General features: G+C 33.1%; 2 protein-coding genes across 10 annotated transcripts in view; one reads left to right on the forward strand and one right to left on the reverse strand.

The window, feature by feature from the left end:
• LOC124185072 (glycogen synthase kinase-3 beta) overlaps positions 1–14,929 on the forward strand; it is a 36,559-nt gene extending 21,630 nt beyond the window's left edge. For 3 of the 7 annotated variants that reach the window (XM_046575440.1, XM_046575442.1, XM_046575436.1), the window contains exons 2-8: positions 1,310–1,500; positions 1,602–1,685; positions 3,041–3,151; positions 3,873–4,110; positions 4,289–4,482; positions 5,036–5,092; positions 6,293–14,929. In XM_046575440.1, coding sequence (XP_046431396.1) covers positions 1,310–1,500; positions 1,602–1,685; positions 3,041–3,151; positions 3,873–4,110; positions 4,289–4,482; positions 5,036–5,092; positions 6,293–6,673 — 1,256 coding nt within the window. In that variant the 3' untranslated portion in view covers positions 6,674–14,929. Of the gene's footprint in view, positions 1–1,288; positions 1,501–1,601; positions 1,686–3,040; positions 3,152–3,872; positions 4,111–4,288; positions 4,483–5,035; positions 5,093–6,292 lie in introns of all 7 variants that reach the window. The other 4 variants (XM_046575441.1, XM_046575437.1, XM_046575438.1 and 1 more) reach the window with 3 other exon arrangements.
• A 362-nt stretch (positions 14,930–15,291) lies between these two features.
• On the reverse strand, positions 15,292–18,956 carry LOC124185073 (leucine-rich repeat-containing protein 58). 3 transcript variants are annotated; one of them, XM_046575446.1, is made up of 5 exons: positions 18,337–18,809; positions 18,001–18,217; positions 17,603–17,792; positions 16,880–17,058; positions 15,292–16,112 (listed from the first exon to the last, which is right to left on the reverse strand). In XM_046575446.1, the coding sequence occupies exons 1-4, from the start codon at positions 18,807–18,809 to the stop codon at positions 16,889–16,891; spliced, it is 1,050 nt and encodes a 349-aa protein (XP_046431402.1). In that variant the 3' UTR covers positions 15,292–16,112; positions 16,880–16,888. The 3 variants fall into 3 exon arrangements, with proteins under 3 accessions (XP_046431402.1, XP_046431399.1, XP_046431400.1); XM_046575443.1 differs by having other exon boundaries at positions 15,292–16,243; XM_046575444.1 differs by lacking the exon at positions 15,292–16,112 and having other exon boundaries at positions 16,360–17,058; positions 18,337–18,956.
• Between the last annotated feature and the right edge of the window lie 267 nt (positions 18,957–19,223).

Here is a 19,223-nt window from a genome sequence, read left to right on the forward strand (position 1 = left end):
CGACAAAGTGTTTTATTTTATTTATTTTTTTATCTTCAAAGTGACTGAAGTACTTTAACTGACGCAAATTGCTCGCAGTAGATGCTAGAAAATACACAATCTTAAATCGTTACTATTCGCTGCGGTTAAACGGTTCGACGATGATCCTGTGAGATATTTCGAACGAATCGTAGATATTTCTCTGAGTATCAAGAGAATCGTTCAGTTTTTTTAAACATTTGTTTGTTAGGTGAGATGTCTGTAATTATACGTATACTTCATGGGTCTTTGAACCGAGACTTGAGTAATAATAATGGTTCTCTACGTCCCAGAAATAAAAGCCAAATATTACGCAAACTCTATATCGACGTTAGAATCAAACGAACGTGCACATTTGCGCTATTCCTCTCCGAAACTGCAGCAGTGCCGTACAGTATATGTACAAATATATATATATATATATGGGTGTGTGTGTGTGTGTGAAGCATCATGACGCCAAAATAGCGCTACAGCCTTCAATTCTACCACCGGAAGGCTTAGCATATAATTAGAAATAATCGCTTAGCAGCTACTTGTATGCACGTTTCAAATTTCCTGTTGTTGATAATAACTTACCCTATATCTTTCTCTCTGCATGCCTAATTTACTTTTGACACTCGTCATTTGCAAGCCCAGTTACACAAACGACGAAAAATATACGCATTCTTTATACCCATTACCGTTATACTTTTCTTTAAATTGCCACCAGGTTTGTTGTTATGATTGTAATCACTAATTTCTCTCGTTTAACGATGAGCTTATTTTTCTTAAAATAGCTTTTCTTATATACAGCCTCTTATGACCTGTTGAAAATCTATTTTTGCTTCAGCCGAAGTACATAGCTTCTAAAAAAAAAAACATCTCGTATATCGTACAACATCATCTAAGAATCCTAAGCCCTATTATACTCTAATCCAATATGCTGTTTTTAATATGATTCCTTCAGACCAAAGTTCCGAGCGTCGCGAAATTCTGCAGGCTATTCGTATGATCGCTAAAAAAAGTTGCGGCATCTTTTTTTTCATAACAAACTCACATCAACTCATATTCCTTCAAATGCATAGACTCGATTTATCCACCATTGAAATTCAAGATAGCAACGAGGCTGGAATAAAATTTTGATACTGTATATGATATTCCGAATATTAGTGGCTCGTTCTGGAGAGTATTTTTTGGCTTTCTTCGTGCGTATTGCGCCGCAGTAGAAATTTATTTTTCTTCTATTACTTTCGCTGTACTGTAGCGTTGTGGTTTTCGGTTGTTTCTATGGGTGGTGCGATGTACAATGCAGGCAAGGATGGCAGCAAGGTGACCACCGTAGTGGCAAGTGCAGGAGCTGGGCCGGACCGTCCTCAAGAAGTTGCCTACACCGACACCAAAGTCATCGGAAATGGAAGCTTCGGTGTCGTTTACCAGGCCAAGTTGTGCGACACCGGCGAAATGGTTGCCATCAAAAAAGTCCTTCAGGATAAACGATTTAAGGTAACGAGATATTTATTGTTGAATTTAGAAGAAAGTATATATAACAGTGTAGATATAGATATAAGAACAAGCGTAATTAATCTTAATTGTTATTTTTTCAGAACAGGGAACTTCAAATCATGCGACGTCTAGAGCATTGCAACATCGTAAAACTTAAATATTTCTTCTATTCTAGTGGTGATAAGGTAATTTCTATTACTTTACGTATACGTATACCAATATTAGTCTCGATTATATATTTATACGATTTAACAAACTGGATATTCCGTCCACAAATGTTACTATCGCACAGAAATAGCAAAGCAGCCGATTAGGATGACCTATCAATGAAATTGTTTGGCATGCTCTTATAGAAGTTCGATTGGCAGGGCGGAAGCTGAATTTCAATGAGTCCACAACTCGCTCTACTTTATCATTTTATTTTCATGATCGGAATATGATAAATCACGATTCTTTCATAATCGAATGGTTGCAACCATTGAGAACAATCGACACGTCTCCTGTGTAATTATCACTGGTACAAACTGACAGAATCTTTAGTTTCTGATGACTTTCAATTTAGTGATTTCAAGTTGTTGATAGATGGCCAATTTTGTGTAACGAATAGTAAAAAATAAACGATAGGTTTATCGAACATTTGTACGGTCAGAAATACCTTGGTTGAATTTTGACCGATCACAAGTAATTATTTCAGTTTTTTCAATGAAAAAATACTTATTCACTGCCACCCTGAAATAGTGTGTCAACTAGAAATATCTATTTTAGTTTAATGCAGAATCATTGTTATGTTATTTTTATAGAACATCTTAACCGCGACTAACCCAGTTTTTCATGTTGACGTAAGTGAAACGGACCCAGTAGTTCGAAAATCCTTTTTATAAATTTGCCCTAGGTCTTGATGCTTATTACAACAAGGATATTGAAACACTTCTGGACTTAATGTTGGATCTAGAATCTAATGCGCTTTGCTAGTTATAGAAAATTATCATAATTTATCGTTTATAGTCTACATTTAATGGATAAGAACCCTAGGAAAAATCTGAATTCACGAATGCCAAATGAAAACTAGATTTTCAGTACAGAAATTACCATTTTACTTATTCAAGATAACACAGTTTAGTAATACGATGTTCCGATACCTGTGTTTACAGGTAATTTTATTACAACTTGCTAGCATTTACCACTTCCTGCTATTTATTACACTTACTAATGCAGATTGTACACTTTATTTCCTATTAATTTCATTATTTATTTTGCTTTTATTTTGAATATGTCTACACTCATAACGTTGTGATCGAATCCTATTTACTCAGAATATCTTGAGTAACTTGATACAATAATGATGATAATACTGATAATTTTAGGCTTGATACAAAATACAGCATAGTTACACGTGCTAGTATAAACAATGCAATAACACATAATGGAAATAAATTTGAGTGATATTACATAATATTTGAGGCCCTATGGCTGCGGTAACAAATTTGAATTCAACCAGAATATATTATTTAACAAATACATGGTCTTTATTTATCTACAGAAAGACGAGGTGTATCTCAATCTAGTGCTGGAATACATCCCAGAAACTGTGTACAAAGTGGCCAGACACTATAGCAAAAGCAAACAAACGATACCCATCAGTTTCATCAAGGTACGTTTAACTCCAAGCTTCTCTTATCTTACTCTTTTTTAGCGATTATTGGTTAGTATCTTATTAATTGTCCAAACATTTTCACACTTTTCTATTTTAAGTTTGCTAAATGAACCTTTTATGTTAATATTTATTGTGAATCAATCAGGCTATTTTAAAGTAAACGATTGCAATTCGGAAGGTACAAATTTAGCATTCTCACTGCGGCCTAAATGAATAAGTGAAAGTACACGTCAAAGAACCTCGATAAGAAAAATTATGCAGCTGCACATTCCATCTATACTTTATTTATGATCCATTAATTGACTAATAGATAATGTTCTTCAAACAATCTGTTTGGTGCTATTTTTGCAATTAGCGTACGTGCAATAAACTGATAACAAAACTTGATAACTTCGATGATAGCCTTTCGATATCTCGTACTGGCATTATTCTGCGACGCAACTGAAATAGTATAAAATATACTTTCCACATGATAGTCATGATAATAATAATATTGATAATCAGCGAGATGACGGCATGAATGCTTACATAACATAATTCTTTCTATATATACAAACACGTGTGTTGTGTGATTTTTATTTGCTATTTTTTAATGTACACAAACGTAACATTGTACGAAATTTGTGCATACTTTTATGAAACGTTTCTGGAGTATTTTACAAAATACTTATTTATAAATGAAAGCCGGATCTTGATGATGTCAATTTTTTAATTTCAGCTATACATGTACCAGCTTTTCCGGTCATTAGCATACATTCATTCGTTGGGAATATGCCACAGAGATATCAAACCGCAAAATCTTCTTTTGGATCCGGAAACGGGCGTGCTTAAGCTCTGCGATTTTGGTTCAGCCAAACATTTGGTTAAGGGTGAACCAAATGTATCCTATATTTGTAGTCGCTATTATCGTGCACCAGAACTCATTTTCGGTGCAATTGACTACACCACAAAGATTGGTAAGTTTAGTTCTTTCATTTTCTTACGAAGGGTTGAGGAAAGTGAAATGAAAAATATTTTGCAACTCATGGATGAATGAATAATATATAAATAATGAACATTCCTAGTTATAACCATAAACATCAATAATTCATATGCTACTATGATGATCACATCCTTTTCTCTTTGTGATTGAAGATGTATGGAGTGCAGGCTGTGTGCTAGCAGAATTATTACTTGGTCAGCCAATATTCCCTGGCGATAGTGGCGTCGATCAACTTGTCGAGATCATAAAAGTTCTTGGCACACCGACTCGTGAACAAATCAGAGAAATGAACCCCAACTATACAGAATTTAAATTCCCTCAGATCAAGTCACATCCCTGGCAAAAGGTATTTTCTTTTACATCAATTTATAACTTTATGGTACAGTACAAAATGTTTTTGGAACGTCGATCAGTGTTGTATAAATATATGAATAAGAATAGAAGGAGTAATCAAGGGTAATATTTCTTCACACGTTATTATGAAACTGGCTATCGTTTATCATTGTCAACTATCAAATACGGTAGAAAATTGGATTTCTGTGCACAAAATAACTTTGATCAACTTGTCTAGAAGCCTGACCAGGTGAATCGACTTATACGTGCCTCTAAATTTTATTTCAACGAAATCTACACAGTACGTATATATGTGGTGTTTTGAACATTGTGAACAAAATACTTGAAGCATCACATTTACCTCATATGCACACATCAGGTATTGTATTTAACGTCATGATAGTCATAACAGACATAGAACATCAAATTAATATAATTGTCTATACGTACTGCGTTATGGAATCGACCATTGTTCAAGTGCACTTTGAGAAACTAGTCGATTCTGCATGGGTAAAATCCTTTGTTAATCATTGTTGATCAACCAAAACTTGTACTCGTGGTTACAGTTAATGCTTCAACGAATGAGCGCGCCTAAATGTTCGACCGAGCACCAAAAAATTAGAGTAAGTGATATATCTTGGAACGTGTTATGGCTGTAATGAATTTCTTCTCCTTTTTTTATTTTATTCTTTTTTTCTATTCTTCTCATTTTGCAAACTGGAACTAACAAAATACAGCTAAAAAATATGAATACTTCTAAGCGAAGCAATCGCAGCTAACACCACTAACCCTGATGTATCACGTGTAGTGTCTTGCAATCGCTAGCAAGTATAAAAATATCACTTACTCTAATATTTTGGTATATCTGTTCTACACAATAAACAAATTGAGGACGAATTACGATTACTTCAACCCGTTCGGAGGTCTTCTGTTGCACTGAACCGAAGAGCTCTGAATTCGCAGGTGGTCTGTGCTTTAAGTACATGTATGGTTAGCAGTTGTTTAAAATACGTACAGATAGAGCTATAAATTATTGTCAAATATTATTTTATTTGTAAGTGAATATTGATGGTTAAGCTAGTCCAAATTAAAAGTATCTGACTCTCTATGTAACAGCTGCTATAAGTGCTCTACTTTTAATGATACATTGTGTGCAGGACGCGTATGATCACGAATGAATTTTCAGTGTATTTAAAACACAATTTAATACTGCTACACTCAAACACTACAATGCATTACCAATATTTGCTGCACAGTGTGGCTACTACTCACGACACAAACTCATAGTAATGTCAATAGTACAGCTTTGTCATAGCCTCGATTTACTTTGGCAGATGGCGAATGTTGGACCAGTATTACTTCGTAGTTGGACCACAAGTTGAGTTGACTGATACTTTGGTGTAAAGTCATCATTCAGTTTTTATAGAAACGTATAGGAGCAACTCGAAACCTTTTTTTTTTTTTTCGTGGTATCAATCTAGCAATATGAATAGTAGACAAGAATCGTCTTTTCTCACAGTTAAGCTTTTAGTTTCATTGCTTTTTCAAGTAAACAATACTCATTTTACTGAGGAAAAGCAGTCAAATGGAATAAATTTTCATTCCGATAAAAACTAAACAAAATTACAATTCCACATACTTCAGTTGAAATTTCACTTATTATCTAGTTTCCTCCTCTACGGATTTTACATATATAAAAATGCAGTGCCCAACCAAACTGAAGGTGTAATTTAAATCCGGAATACTACGTTATGTCATTGGTAGAAAATTAAGAATTCGAAATGTGAATCATATCTTTTCATAACGAATTCTTGGGCTTTTAGGTATTTAGGGCACGTACACCGCCCGAAGCAATGGAACTTGTTGCCCGACTTCTAGAGTACACGCCATCCTTGCGAATGACGCCCCTGCAAGCCTGTGCTCATTCATTTTTCAACGAATTGAGGGAGCAATGTACTCGATTGCCAAATGGTCGTGAACTTCCACCTCTTTTCAACTTCACGGAACAGGAACTGCAAATTCAACCAACCCTGACTCCTATCCTAATCCCAAAGTACATGCAACCATCGGATAATCCTGGTGCCCAGTCAGAAGCTACTAATGCAGCTGCAGGAGCCAGCGGTAACTCTAGCGATAATAGCGCAAACATCAGTACACCGACCACCACACAAAACACGGACCCAAGCCAGTCGAACATGGCTTAGAATTCATTTTTTTACATTTTAAAAAATTAAAGAAATTATACTAGAATACCCTGAAAATAACTTTGAGAGCTTCTGAAGAGGATGTAGCATTCTAACATTCTAAACTGAATCGAGACTCTCTGCGCAGACCCTCCTGGACTATTGTACAGTTTTCATCAAGCTTACACTCTTGATTTTTTATACACTTAATCACATTATGTTCACACAGCTCAGACTTTTAGTATTTTCTTGAACAGCAATTTATATAAAGTATTAGTCCGGCACTGGTAATGGAAATTGGTACTAAAATCGTGTTAGACGAATTTTACCAAAGTATAAGGTTTCTCTAAAATATTTCCATGTATGGCTTCGCATTGACAAGTTCATACGATTAACTAACTCGAGTTCTGAAAAATATTCTTACATATAATATTCTTTATTTTGTATACACGAACCAATTGAAAGCTTCGCTTTTAAATTTATTCATGTGTCTTTGCAAACTCTGACTAAATGGCTTAAAGCAATTTAACAGCATTAAAATTGAAAAAAAGAAATTAAGTTGTGAGTAGAATATTTGAAAGAAACTGTCACGAATTGTATAAAGTCCAGGCAAAAGTTCTGTTGCCGCTATGGAATTAGTCTACAATATGGGGACTGGTTAGAACTAGAAGCCTCTTCCGTCAACGTAAAAAGCAACATGTTAGTTGAAAATATGTAATCTAAGATTTAGTAGCAAAAATATTGCTTGCATCGTCTTTTTAAGTAATTACGAAGCTAGCTTGAAAAAAATGCCAGTCGGATTGAAGTACACGCTACATTAAACTCTCATTACGATAAGTACATGACGTTTCATTTATTACAGACCAAGAACCATGGTTTAAAAGGAAAAGAAAAAGAGCCAGAAAAAATGTTGTGCTGGTAAAAAAGTTTTAGAAGGTAGAGAAATACTAAAATAATCGTACGATATTCTGTACCAAGTGAAATATCCTGTACATATAATACGTGTAGTAGTATTTTTAATTTTTGTGTTCAAACTTTAACACATGTGATTACTACAGATAATATTATAAGTGTGTTTCATTCAAATGCTCGAAGTGTGTGCGAACGAATCGTCGTAAGACGATATTTGAAACCTTAAACACGTATTTCTAACATGACTAGAGAGAACTTAGACAAAAATGTTATCAGCTAATTATATTATTGTCAAAGTATAGTTGAATAGAAAGTGCAGCCATATTAAAATGAGTTTCCAATTAAATTTTCATGATACGAACTGCATACTTGTAAAGACGGTTTCTCTTTCGACTTCCATATTTACCATATTTATTCTGCTGATTGTCTAGATATTTCTTCTCTCTTTTGTTTTTTGTTTCTTCAATTTTTGTGAAAATTAGCTTACATTGAAAATATTGTTCCCTGGTTGGACATATGCTTGGAGACGGTTAGTAACGTGGATTTTTCATTTTTTCTGATCGATATAAATTATCTGACGAAAGGGTAAACAGTTACGTTTTTCATTCTTACTTAACTTTTCGAACAGTAAGCTGTTTTGCATTTTGTTCGTATCTACACGATATATACTGTTTAGTATACCTACAGACATGCATATCATAATATTGCAAAGAAAAGCTGCTGATAATGGGAATTGAGAAAGGTACGTCTGTGCGCGAGGCGAAAACATGAAAACGTAAATAGTCTTTGACGTGTATCGAATATGTGGGAATTTCACTGTTCCATTATTGCATTAGACACGTCGCAGTTTGGCAGGACGAGACTACAGCATCATGAGAGCACATTTTGGTCGTACTCATTTACTACAGATGGTGGATAAACCATTGTTGGCAATAATATAGGAATGGACGTACCTGAACCGTTGATTTCCTTCTTTAAAAAGAAGAAAGAGCTGACCATTCGTTTTAGAATTTTATAAATGTTGATATTTCATTAAGTTTTCCATGATTGCTCCGTTTAACGATACGCTATAGTTTTGATTCTAAATTATCGATTAAAATCAATATTCAAAATTAACAACTTTTGGACTGCAATCTCTGGCTTACAATATTCACCTACTCCGATTGAAAAAAAAGTGAAATAGCAAATCGTAAGTCGACATGTGTTGCTTATAACATGATAATGGCATTGAATTGCCAGTTTTAATAATTTTACGTAAATAATTTATTTATCTTAGGACTCTGTTTATTATACTTAAATTTTTCAACAGGCACAACTAAAAATAGAAGTTGGTCCTTTCTCAAAACGTCATACTTTGATTATAATAAGTTATTTCGTATTTCAGGCGGAGAAAAACATTAAATTCAAAACCGAGGAGGTCAAATAACGCTGTGAATGGTAATAAGACACGAAGTTTGAATCGCACGCCTTAACAGATTGTTGATTATTTATCGTAATTATTATTGTGAATAAATAAATTGATTGAATTAGCTCGATTTAATCTAATCTACCTTTAATTCTAGATGTCTAGGATTTTTTAATGACTAATGACTGCATTGAGAATAGTGTGGATATCCGAACCTACTTTCGATCAACGATTCTTACCAAGCAATGTGTTCTAATATGAGTAGTAGTTTTGCATTAGTGTTTTGAGGCTTAAGTGTGAATATTTACAAAGTGAAACTTAGGTGACATTGAAGAATTGCTCCTAATCGTATGACGTATAAATAAACCCCTTGGCATCTTTCGGACAACTGCATTATTACTGGTTTTGATCCACCCTACAGTATCCCAACTAGTTATCTAGCCACGGTATTACTGCAATGCAGTCATCATTCTACAATATTCCAGTTGCAAACTGGTTGGAAAAAGTGGCTGAATTAATTAATTTCTGGTTTCTGTTGTCTTTGATTTTTCAAAGCTCGTGGCAACACTTCAATCACACCAATATGGATAAAAGAGGGCGGGAGGAAGGAAGGGCGGGGGGGGGGGGGTGATATACCCGTGTAATATAGTGAAAGTCTAATATTGTACACTTATACGTATATAAATATATATACAATATGTCTATCTCTCTAGATTCGTATCTGTATATTATTTATATATCTATATTATATTACATTAATTTAAATAGCAAAGGTATGCAAAATAATAATTATAAGGATAATATTATTATTGTATAAAAAAAAGGAAAAAAAAAACTAAAAAATGTGGATAGAAAGGTTAATTCTTATTAATCCTCACCATATGGCATTCTCACCTGTCATTCATAGTTTCGTAACATAGTTAAGTGTAATTAATGTTCATTGTTAATGTTATGCGTGCATGTATATAATAGATCTGTATTGTATATACATGCATGTATAAATGTATACGAAATTATAATTCGTGTCACATTAGTTCTGACCATAGGCTGCTTTAAGGTAAATAAATTCATCATTATAATCAAAACTAATATCCAAATTGTCATGAAAATGAAATATCCGAGGAAGTATGTACCTATGCATCAATATCCTTCCTCAAATAGATTAACCAATCGAACTTTCTAATCTCTGAACAAGATGTGCCTTGTTTCACAACACACATCAAGTTTATAATGCGGCTTGTCAAAAAGTTTTCTATCATCATTTCGCTTTTGAACACTGTCAATTTTCTCCAATAATGGATCAAAACACGTGTGTCAATCCAAAGCATGCACAATTCATAGCACTTACACATTCTCTGAAAGTAATATAGTTCTGTCGATCATATTTTGGCCCTGTTGAAGAAGAATGCTTTGGACTCGTGTTATATGATCGTGATGCCAGAAGAGGAAGTGTATCTAATTATAAGAAAGGATCATTGTAAAGTAACACTGTGTATATACCTATATAAAAATGTCATGTTGCTGTTTCGAAGATTGCCAAACAAACGTGGATTCATGGATATTTTTAATTTTCCGTACACTTGTTTTTATGTTTCGCATTTCTACTATTGCCTGACAAGAGCAACGCACTGTTGTTTATATGCCTTAGCAATTGTCCCGATACATGGAAATGTATCTAGATATCTTTTTTAAGAAAAAAAAGAACTATCTCAAACAATTGCTAATGCTTGACAAATACTGGAGTACCTATTGACGAAAGATGATTTATAACTTGCAAATTGTTAAGAAAAATATTATCTTAATATGTCAAAAAATACGAAGTATGAAAAAAAAAATAAAAATTAAACACGATCGCTAGCTATGAATAACTAAAATAGTCTAAGCGGCTTCGAAATTTAATGTGTAAAGGACAAAAACTGCGCTAGAACATATACATTTTTTCACCACTATGATACCCTAATTAAAAGTAAATATTCCTAATCATAAATTTATAGAATTACAGGTGTGAACTTTCTTTCAATTTGTAATATTTTTTCTTTCGGTTTTTTTTTTTTTTTTTTTATTCGTTCCATTTTTTTGTTAATGTAAAAGAAAAGTACACATCATACATATACATATATATATATATAATATATATATATGTATATATTTAAGAGTAAGTTGTAAGTTATGGTAGTGCTGAATTTCTTTTAAGGTGCCGATTGTTTGGAAAAATATAGGGATGAATTTTTTACGATGCTGACGTGATATAAACTGAAGTTTTCTTTTTCTTCGTTTCCTTCAGGTCGACCAATTATTTACTTGTATAATAGCTTTTCACCAGGTTCATGGAGAATTATAACAAAAAAGTTTTCATATGTTGCATAGGGATGTCAATTCCTAATTTCTCATAATAAAATAAACTAGACGTTAATAACGAAGGAATGGACAACCCTGGCAACTTGGAAAAATTTTAAATATCTACCTAGGTATATCAGGAGCAACGTACGGACGTCAATATTATATACATATATATTGATGAAAGAAATGCATTAATCGATGAAAAAAGTGGGAGAATTATCTATTTACTTGCTATCAATCTCATATAAATATAATAACTATATAGAAAGCAGGTTCACCTAAATTTAAGATTAATTCAAGATAATTCAAGATTACGCGATAATTAACAGAAATTGCGTGGTGTAAAACTTTAGTTCAGAACAGGTTGGAATACTAATATGTGACTAATTTTTTCAAAGTTGAAATAAAAAAGAATATGTTGTATATGTTGAATATGTTATAATATGTTGACATAAGAGCAGGCAAATTTGGAAGCAGTATGTGTTTTTCAATTCATTTCTGGTTGTAAATTAATTGAAATTTACTTATGATTAAGATTTGTATCTATGTCTGTTCGTTGCTACTTGCCACACAAGGAAAATTAATTTCAATAGGATTGCTCGAGCAGTTATGTTTTAAAATTCAAATTTATCATTGAACTGCTTTATGTAAAATTGTTCGATCAACAAATTATTCAATTATAAATAATTGTATGGTCTTATGCAGCACTGGTCATATAAGCGATTTCATCTTTAATGTTTGCTTCTGATCTATTTGCATGTGGATATGTGTATTTAAATTTTGAAAGAAACGAGAAACTGAATTCAAGATCTTTGAGACGTGGTGATAACTAATATTCGAATAGTTTCACTTTATTACATTTACTTTAAGTAACGTTTAACAAAATTCAATGAAAATGGTGATGATTCGTACATTTGAATATAAATTATGTAAATCAAAAGAAATGTATCGCATAAAAATTGCCCGTCGTTGTGCAGACACATTTAATGGTAAGTCTGTTCAGCTTATTTGCATTTTAAATTGAAAAAAAAAAAAAAGAAATTTCGAATAAGATGTAGGACTAAGATATTTAGAGGGTTCAGCGGTGGGAATGAAAAAGAAAATTGTACAAAATGCTACATAAATAATAATTATTATTATTATCAAATAATTAGCCACACTTGAGAATGTACCGGTAAAAAAATTGTTGAATATCACATATATGCCGCGTTGATTAACATGAGATCGCAGAAACTTTAACGGATGGTCATTGGAATGATTGGTGCACCACGCAACAGCTACTTGCTAAATCTGCGCACTTTTACGGTTTGGAAAATTTTCAAACGCAATTATACGATATTGTGCTCGAAAAACTATTTTGTTTTATACATAAACAGTCTGAATAGATTTTGTATCACAATATCGCTGTCGGTATTTAATAGTTTCTTTTCCGATACACTTGCAATTAGATTAAACATAGATGATACTGTCATACTATATGTGAGTAGTATACTTGAGAAAAACGAGAATACACTATTACGAAAAAATATTAATTATATTGGCAGTAGGAATCGCTGTATACTTTATCACTATACCAATACAATAATAAATAGAGTAAAAAAAAAAATAAAAAATTAAACTTAAACTACAAGACGACGGATATGCATACAAATATATATATAATTATGTATTATATATTATTATATATATAAATAATACACCATAAATACACTCAACACGTTACTTTAGGTCTTGAATATAAAGATTTCGTAATATACTTCAATTGTCTACTTAGATTAACCATATCAGAGTGATGGATCAATCGGGTTGTACTCTTTATGCATCATCTCTTATATGCAATATTTCATATTTATTATCCGCATTAATTTTGTATAATACTGCACTTCAGTTAAGTTCGATGCGCCGTCTATCCGCGAAATATGTACCGTATGTTATAGTCGAAAACATGTTATTGCGTTAGGTAAGGGAGGATTGGGAGAAAATTGACCAGTTCATTAAATGTTTCAAAAGAAACGCGGTTTTATTTATTCTATGAATTTCTTGTTCCATATTGCATCATATCAGAACTGGCCGCACTCGCTAGTATAGAATTGGTATATCTATAACGTGGAATGTAAGCTTAAGATTTACAGACCGCAAATGAATATGTCATTCCATTTCATGACATCTGCTTGTACACAAGCAAAATCCAATATCCGATGCTTACAATTTGATTAGAATAAGAACGGCTTAAAGATCATCGTTCTCTTTATCTTGCCAATAAGATATTGATGCCAATTTTTTTTGGGATCGAATGATTTCAAATATGCGACAACGGTAGTTTCGAGGCACTGATCTCAGTGAAAAATGCCAGAAAACGAAGGTTTTCGCATCTATTGTAATAAATTGTGAAATATCTCGCAGTGCAATTCGAAACGATCATCATTATTTTAAATACTGATTTACGTAGACAATGGAAATATATACCCATGCGCAACGTACGTATAACGTTAAAAACACAGAAGACAAGTGTACAGCTTCGTTGTTATTAATAAATGATACAATTCTCACCTATACTTTTTGATATTTTCAAACAAACGCCGAAAGAGAAAGTTACCCGTTACAGAATGTATGCTGGATCTAAAGTTGGTGATCTAATCGTACTAAGAGCCAAGCGCATCCTAAGATAGAATTAACTTATGTTTTCTTTTTAGTGTTTTCGAATTTTCTTTATTGACCTTCGAATAGAATAAAAAGAGTTCACTGAAATTTGAATTCGAAAGGGCCTTGGAACGATTAGTTCCAAATGCCGCGCCGATACCATCCTCTTCAGAAGTCCGTTATTTTGAAGTTTTTCAAAACGCTTGTAAGACCTTAGAATTGCTCGAAAATGATCTCAGAGTTGCAGATTTTTCACAGGTGATTGTGAAATTTGTTGCTTATGATATACCTTGCAATCTATGCTCGAATATTGCGGCCCTGAAACGAATAAAAAAAAAAAAAAATAGAACTAAATTTCAACAAAACAAAACAGTTTAAGATTAACGTAATGGGTTCAGGGGTTCAGTTATTATCAATACTGTCTGTTGTTATCTCGCGAGCGACGCCACTATTTATGTATATTTACAATATTCATTGCTTTTAAGATTCAAAAATAAATATTATAGAAATGATATTTAAAAAATTCGCGAAAAAAAATCTTTAATGTTACTTGTGAATGTATGATACTAGAGAAATTAATAACATAGGATTGCATAAAATAACAATTACTATAAAATAAGCCTATATAATATGTTTAAAATAAAAACTTCGACAAATAGCGAAATATGAAATATATAAGTACCTATACGATAATTTTAGTAACTATTCTTCTTATTACCATTACTTATTATTATTATTATTATTATTATCAATTAATTAATTAATTAATTATTACATGAATATAAATAATTATAAAATAATTATTTCGTTCCGTTTTTTTCAATGTTTCTAGTTTTACATGATACTCTGATGATACTGTAGCATACAATTAAATGTGTTACGCGGAAATTAATTGTCTCGATAGAGACACAACATGATATAATTATTACTGTACATTTTTTGTGGTTTATTTAACAATAAAATATTAACATCAATGTTAATAGGTATACAACATTCTATTGTCATAGGTACCTATTAATAGTCCCGTGATTTATCTGTTATTCGCAAATAATTGTGAAGATAACTTTATATAGTATGCGAATTGACTTGAAACTTCCGACCTCACAGACTTATTATATTTTAGCACGTTGTAACGATTTTGTACGTCAAAAATCGAAATTCTATGCCTTATCGCCATACATCTGTGAATTTAATGCAAATAGTATAAAACAATAACGTTTTTACATGTAGAAAAGCTCATAGCACCCATAAAAAATAGTCGTAGTTCCACAACTCTTGGACTAACTCTTACTGTAGATAAAAATAATTTAATATCAACTTCATTGATTAAAAGCCAGATATGTATAGAAATTTATTTTGTTTATTGCTCAAGATTTTTATTGTACGGTCAATTTTAACTATGATTAACCATAATTTCTTCAATTTCACAATTTTCATGCTTTGAATACCAACTATACCTAGATGTATTTTTTATGAGGTAGCAATTAATAACGTTGACGAAATTCTTCAATACCAAAATTCATCATTTTACAATTCACTACCTGTGTGGCAATAATAATTTCAACGATCGGTGTTATTGAGTCATAAATATACCTTTACAAGGTGAATTGAACATCATAAGGAGTTGAGGGTGTGTTCTGGTCGATTTCGATATTGACGTATTTATCTCCGAATATCGAGGTCCATGTATCTCAAACCGGAATAAGGGCTTAAAGGCCCCATTCTGCACGCAATTCCGAACAAAAACAGTCCAATACATTCTAATTTCTTTATTATTGCGTCTAAGGAAATTGTATTAGAGTGGTTTTGTTAAGAATTGCATGTAGAATGGAGCTGTTAAGTTCTTAATCAGTATAAAGGTTAACAATTATGCATTCACTTTAAAGTGATGTAATAATTACCATTGAAGGTTTATCTCATACTTTCGAGTCATCGTCGGTAATGATCTTAAATTTTATTGTTTACATCGAAATTGTTAAAAAATATGTCTATATGTATGAAGAAAATTCATGATCGATCTTATCTTTTCACTTATCTCTTTTCATAAATATACATACATCATTGCAAGAATCGTTGATAATTCTACTATTTTACAGAGATTCGATAAATAGATTCAAGAACTGTTGTCCATTAATGCTGCACTCCCGGAAATCAATGGGATTCCTACAAACATTACGGCAGAGGTAAAGTATTGTTCCAAATTCTATTGCACTCATTGAAATGTCAATTATTTTTTGTGGCGAAGTATTCACGCCCAACTGTTCGTTCTTTAGTCCAGTAAACATGTTTTCTAGCTAAATAAGAAAATAATTTTTAATTACAGAAATTCATTTGTGGATATAACAGAACTGCAAGTAACGATGTCAGGCATGTTAATTTATTTTTCACTTTCTACTGGAACTGAACACCGTGATTGCGTCACGTGAACGCATTGAAGCAGAAATTGTGGCACAGGTAAACTATACCGTTTTTTTTTTTTTTTTTTCTTTTACTCCAGGAAGTTACATTGATTCGGTTTGTGTCAAACTGGCAATATTACAGTCTCGAAAATATTACAAGATAACGAATTGTTGGTTGATCTGACCGAGTGACCCAGATTTGTATTATCCTAAATATGTAACATTTTATAGAATCAGGCCGATCAACAAATAAACTGTGACCCAACGTATTATAACGAGTACAAAGTATCGTCCTGAATTTATGCATTAGCATGAATACATACATACGTACAACCGTTTGCAACTTATGAAACGTTGAATGTATAATATGGCACTATAGTTCGTCTCGTATTGGAAATTAATTGAGTGCAAAGCTACGCCGAGTAAAATGATAAATCTATAATCATCAATTATTTTAGACGCTTCAACTTGCACATCTTTTAGTCGTGTGTTACAGCTTATTGGTAATCGTATTTAGGGACTTTTATATACCGGCAATCGTCATCCCAAGAGAACCTTCCGCATCATTACTCCGTTGCTATCTATGTTATCATCGTTTGATCTTGGATCAATGCACTTGCTGCTGCATAAGTATTGTAGTAACGGGACCCGATATTTTCCACAAAAGTCGACGAACTTGATGTGTTCAATTCTGTTGTTAAAAAATACACCTGAAAAATCAAACAACAGTTTATTACGTACAGCGTACAAATTGTTTTTATACCTGTAAATATCGATATGCATCCTCTTAACGAATGCAAAATACTGGCATTATTCCTCATATAACTTTGCAAATTATGCATTTTGCTATGTAACAAACAACATTACTCATCCGAGTGCTCTTATGTGCAATTAATTCAGAGGCAGAATATAATTTGCTGCTCAAGCAGTACAACAAAGAAGTTCCGTAATCGGACTGAAAAAAGACCGACGGATTTACTTGTGGGGTATATATACAAATTACTGCTGACAAGAGTTAAAAGATAATAAACGTTTCTTCGAATGTAAGAAATATACTTCCACTGCAAGCGTAATATCGGTCAATATTCGAAATGTTCGTAATTGGAAGATATAAAATGTGCAATATATATTGGTCGAACTTGAGATTCGGATAATATTCGGGTTGTTCATCTACAATTGCGTTCACCGATTATTGTTGTCTGGAAATGAAATTTATTTATCGACGAAGCGTAAACCAGAAAGTATCGTTCGTACCTTTGCAATTTGGATTAACGCAGCAATGGCCGCTGTTTAGGTAATCGGTTAAATTTTTCGGCAAATCCTCTTTGCCGTAGTGAATATTATTAATTTTAATAACACGTGCCGCCAGTTCCAATAATGACGGAGGATCATGAGTCATGTCAGACACAAATCGAACCACCAAAGGATTGTCACGCAATGACAACTGGAAAAAAATCGAAAGTTCACAATCCGATTAGAACTTCAGTATAATGACATATATTTTTAATTTCTTATTGTTAGTACGAATTATTTTTCTGTGGTATCTTGTTCTTCGTGCGACTTTGTTCTTTGCATGTAATTTTTCTAGAAAATAACATGACCTTAAGGTCTCAATTATGCATATAATACCTGATAATCGTGGAAATACAAACCTCTGTAAGGCAGCTTAGTGTTATTATTTCAGTAGGTAATGTTTTGAGCCTGTTTTTGTGCAATAACAACGATTTCAAGTTCTTCAAATTAGCAATCGATCCGGGTAAACTCTCGAGCATGTTATCGCATAGGATCAGTGCGTGCAAAGTTGTGAGTTGACCGAGCGTCGATGGAACATCGGTTAAACTATTTCCTCCCATCGATAGAATTTGCAATCTGAAGTAAAATCAATTTCTGAATAATTATTCATACGCGGCAATTAATATCTGATTAATGGAGTTTATCTCCGTGCGTTAAAAAATGACGTATCTTTTAAAAGAGCCAAATGTAATTACCGTTGCAATTTCCATATATCTTTTGTGATCCTCGATATACCGTTGCCTCCAAGGTAGAGATATCGGAGTGCTGTCAGTTGTAAGACTTGTTCGGGAAATTCGGTCAATCGATTGCCACTCAGATTGAGTTCCCTCAGTGTTGAAAAAGCCTCAAATGTTTTCGGCAAGGAGTCATTGGACAGGTTGTTATTTTTCGCAACCAACGTGGTAAGCGGGCAATCGCTTAAAAAATCTGGCAGTTCGGAAAGTCCACAATTCGACAAGTCGAGCAGATGTAAATTGGTGAATTTTGTTATGTTACCCGGTGCGTGATTCAATTGATTCTGATGTAGTAATATTGTCTCGACACTCTCGGGATCTTTTATAGATCCCAAACGTTCCTTCACAGCATCCGAGTCCAACGAAAGATACGAGAAATCCAAAGTTTTCGTTGGATTATCCGAATCACTTGAGTCCGACGTGTAATTGTCCATATTTTACGATCTTTAATGTTTAATACTGGCAATGTATGTACCTCCAGACAATTTAGCGTGTAACTTCTCATACGTATGTGTATTTGAAGCGATTTCGCAATCCCCGGAATAACGTATAAGGTAATGATGATTCCCGGCAAGCTGAGAGGGAACTGAAACCAAAAGCCACAGCTTTAAGTTTTTATCCGGTCATTTTATAAGCCAGTCGCCAGTTTATCACTCCGTCTCATCGGCTCATCATGTGTGAGAGTGACAAACAGGCACGGAGTGGAATTAGACCACCAATAAGGCTACTATCTGTTATCAGCTCTTGGAATAAAAATTCAATCAACATACCGACCAACGGAAAGCCTCGAACACTGCCCGCGAAGCACTGCACACTTGTTTTTTTCCCCGCAGTTCGCGGAACACTTC

Source organism: Neodiprion fabricii, chromosome 6 (genome assembly GCF_021155785.1).
Source record: "Neodiprion fabricii isolate iyNeoFabr1 chromosome 6, iyNeoFabr1.1, whole genome shotgun sequence".
NCBI classification, from domain to species: domain Eukaryota; kingdom Metazoa; phylum Arthropoda; class Insecta; order Hymenoptera; family Diprionidae; genus Neodiprion; species Neodiprion fabricii.

Bases quoted from the DNA above. Each gene is read 5' to 3' on its own strand.
- LOC124185073 (XM_046575446.1), bottom strand. From the start codon at position 18,809: ATGGACAATTACACGTCGGACTCAAGTGATTCGGATAATCCAACGAAA. The intron at 18,218-18,336 runs GTAATTACATTT...ATTTTACTTCAG, and splicing joins GATATATGGAAATTGCAACG to ATTGCAAATTCTATCGATGG. The intron at 17,793-18,000 runs GTTTGTATTTCC...ATTTTTTTCCAG, and splicing joins CACTAAGCTGCCTTACAGAG to TTGTCATTGCGTGACAATCC.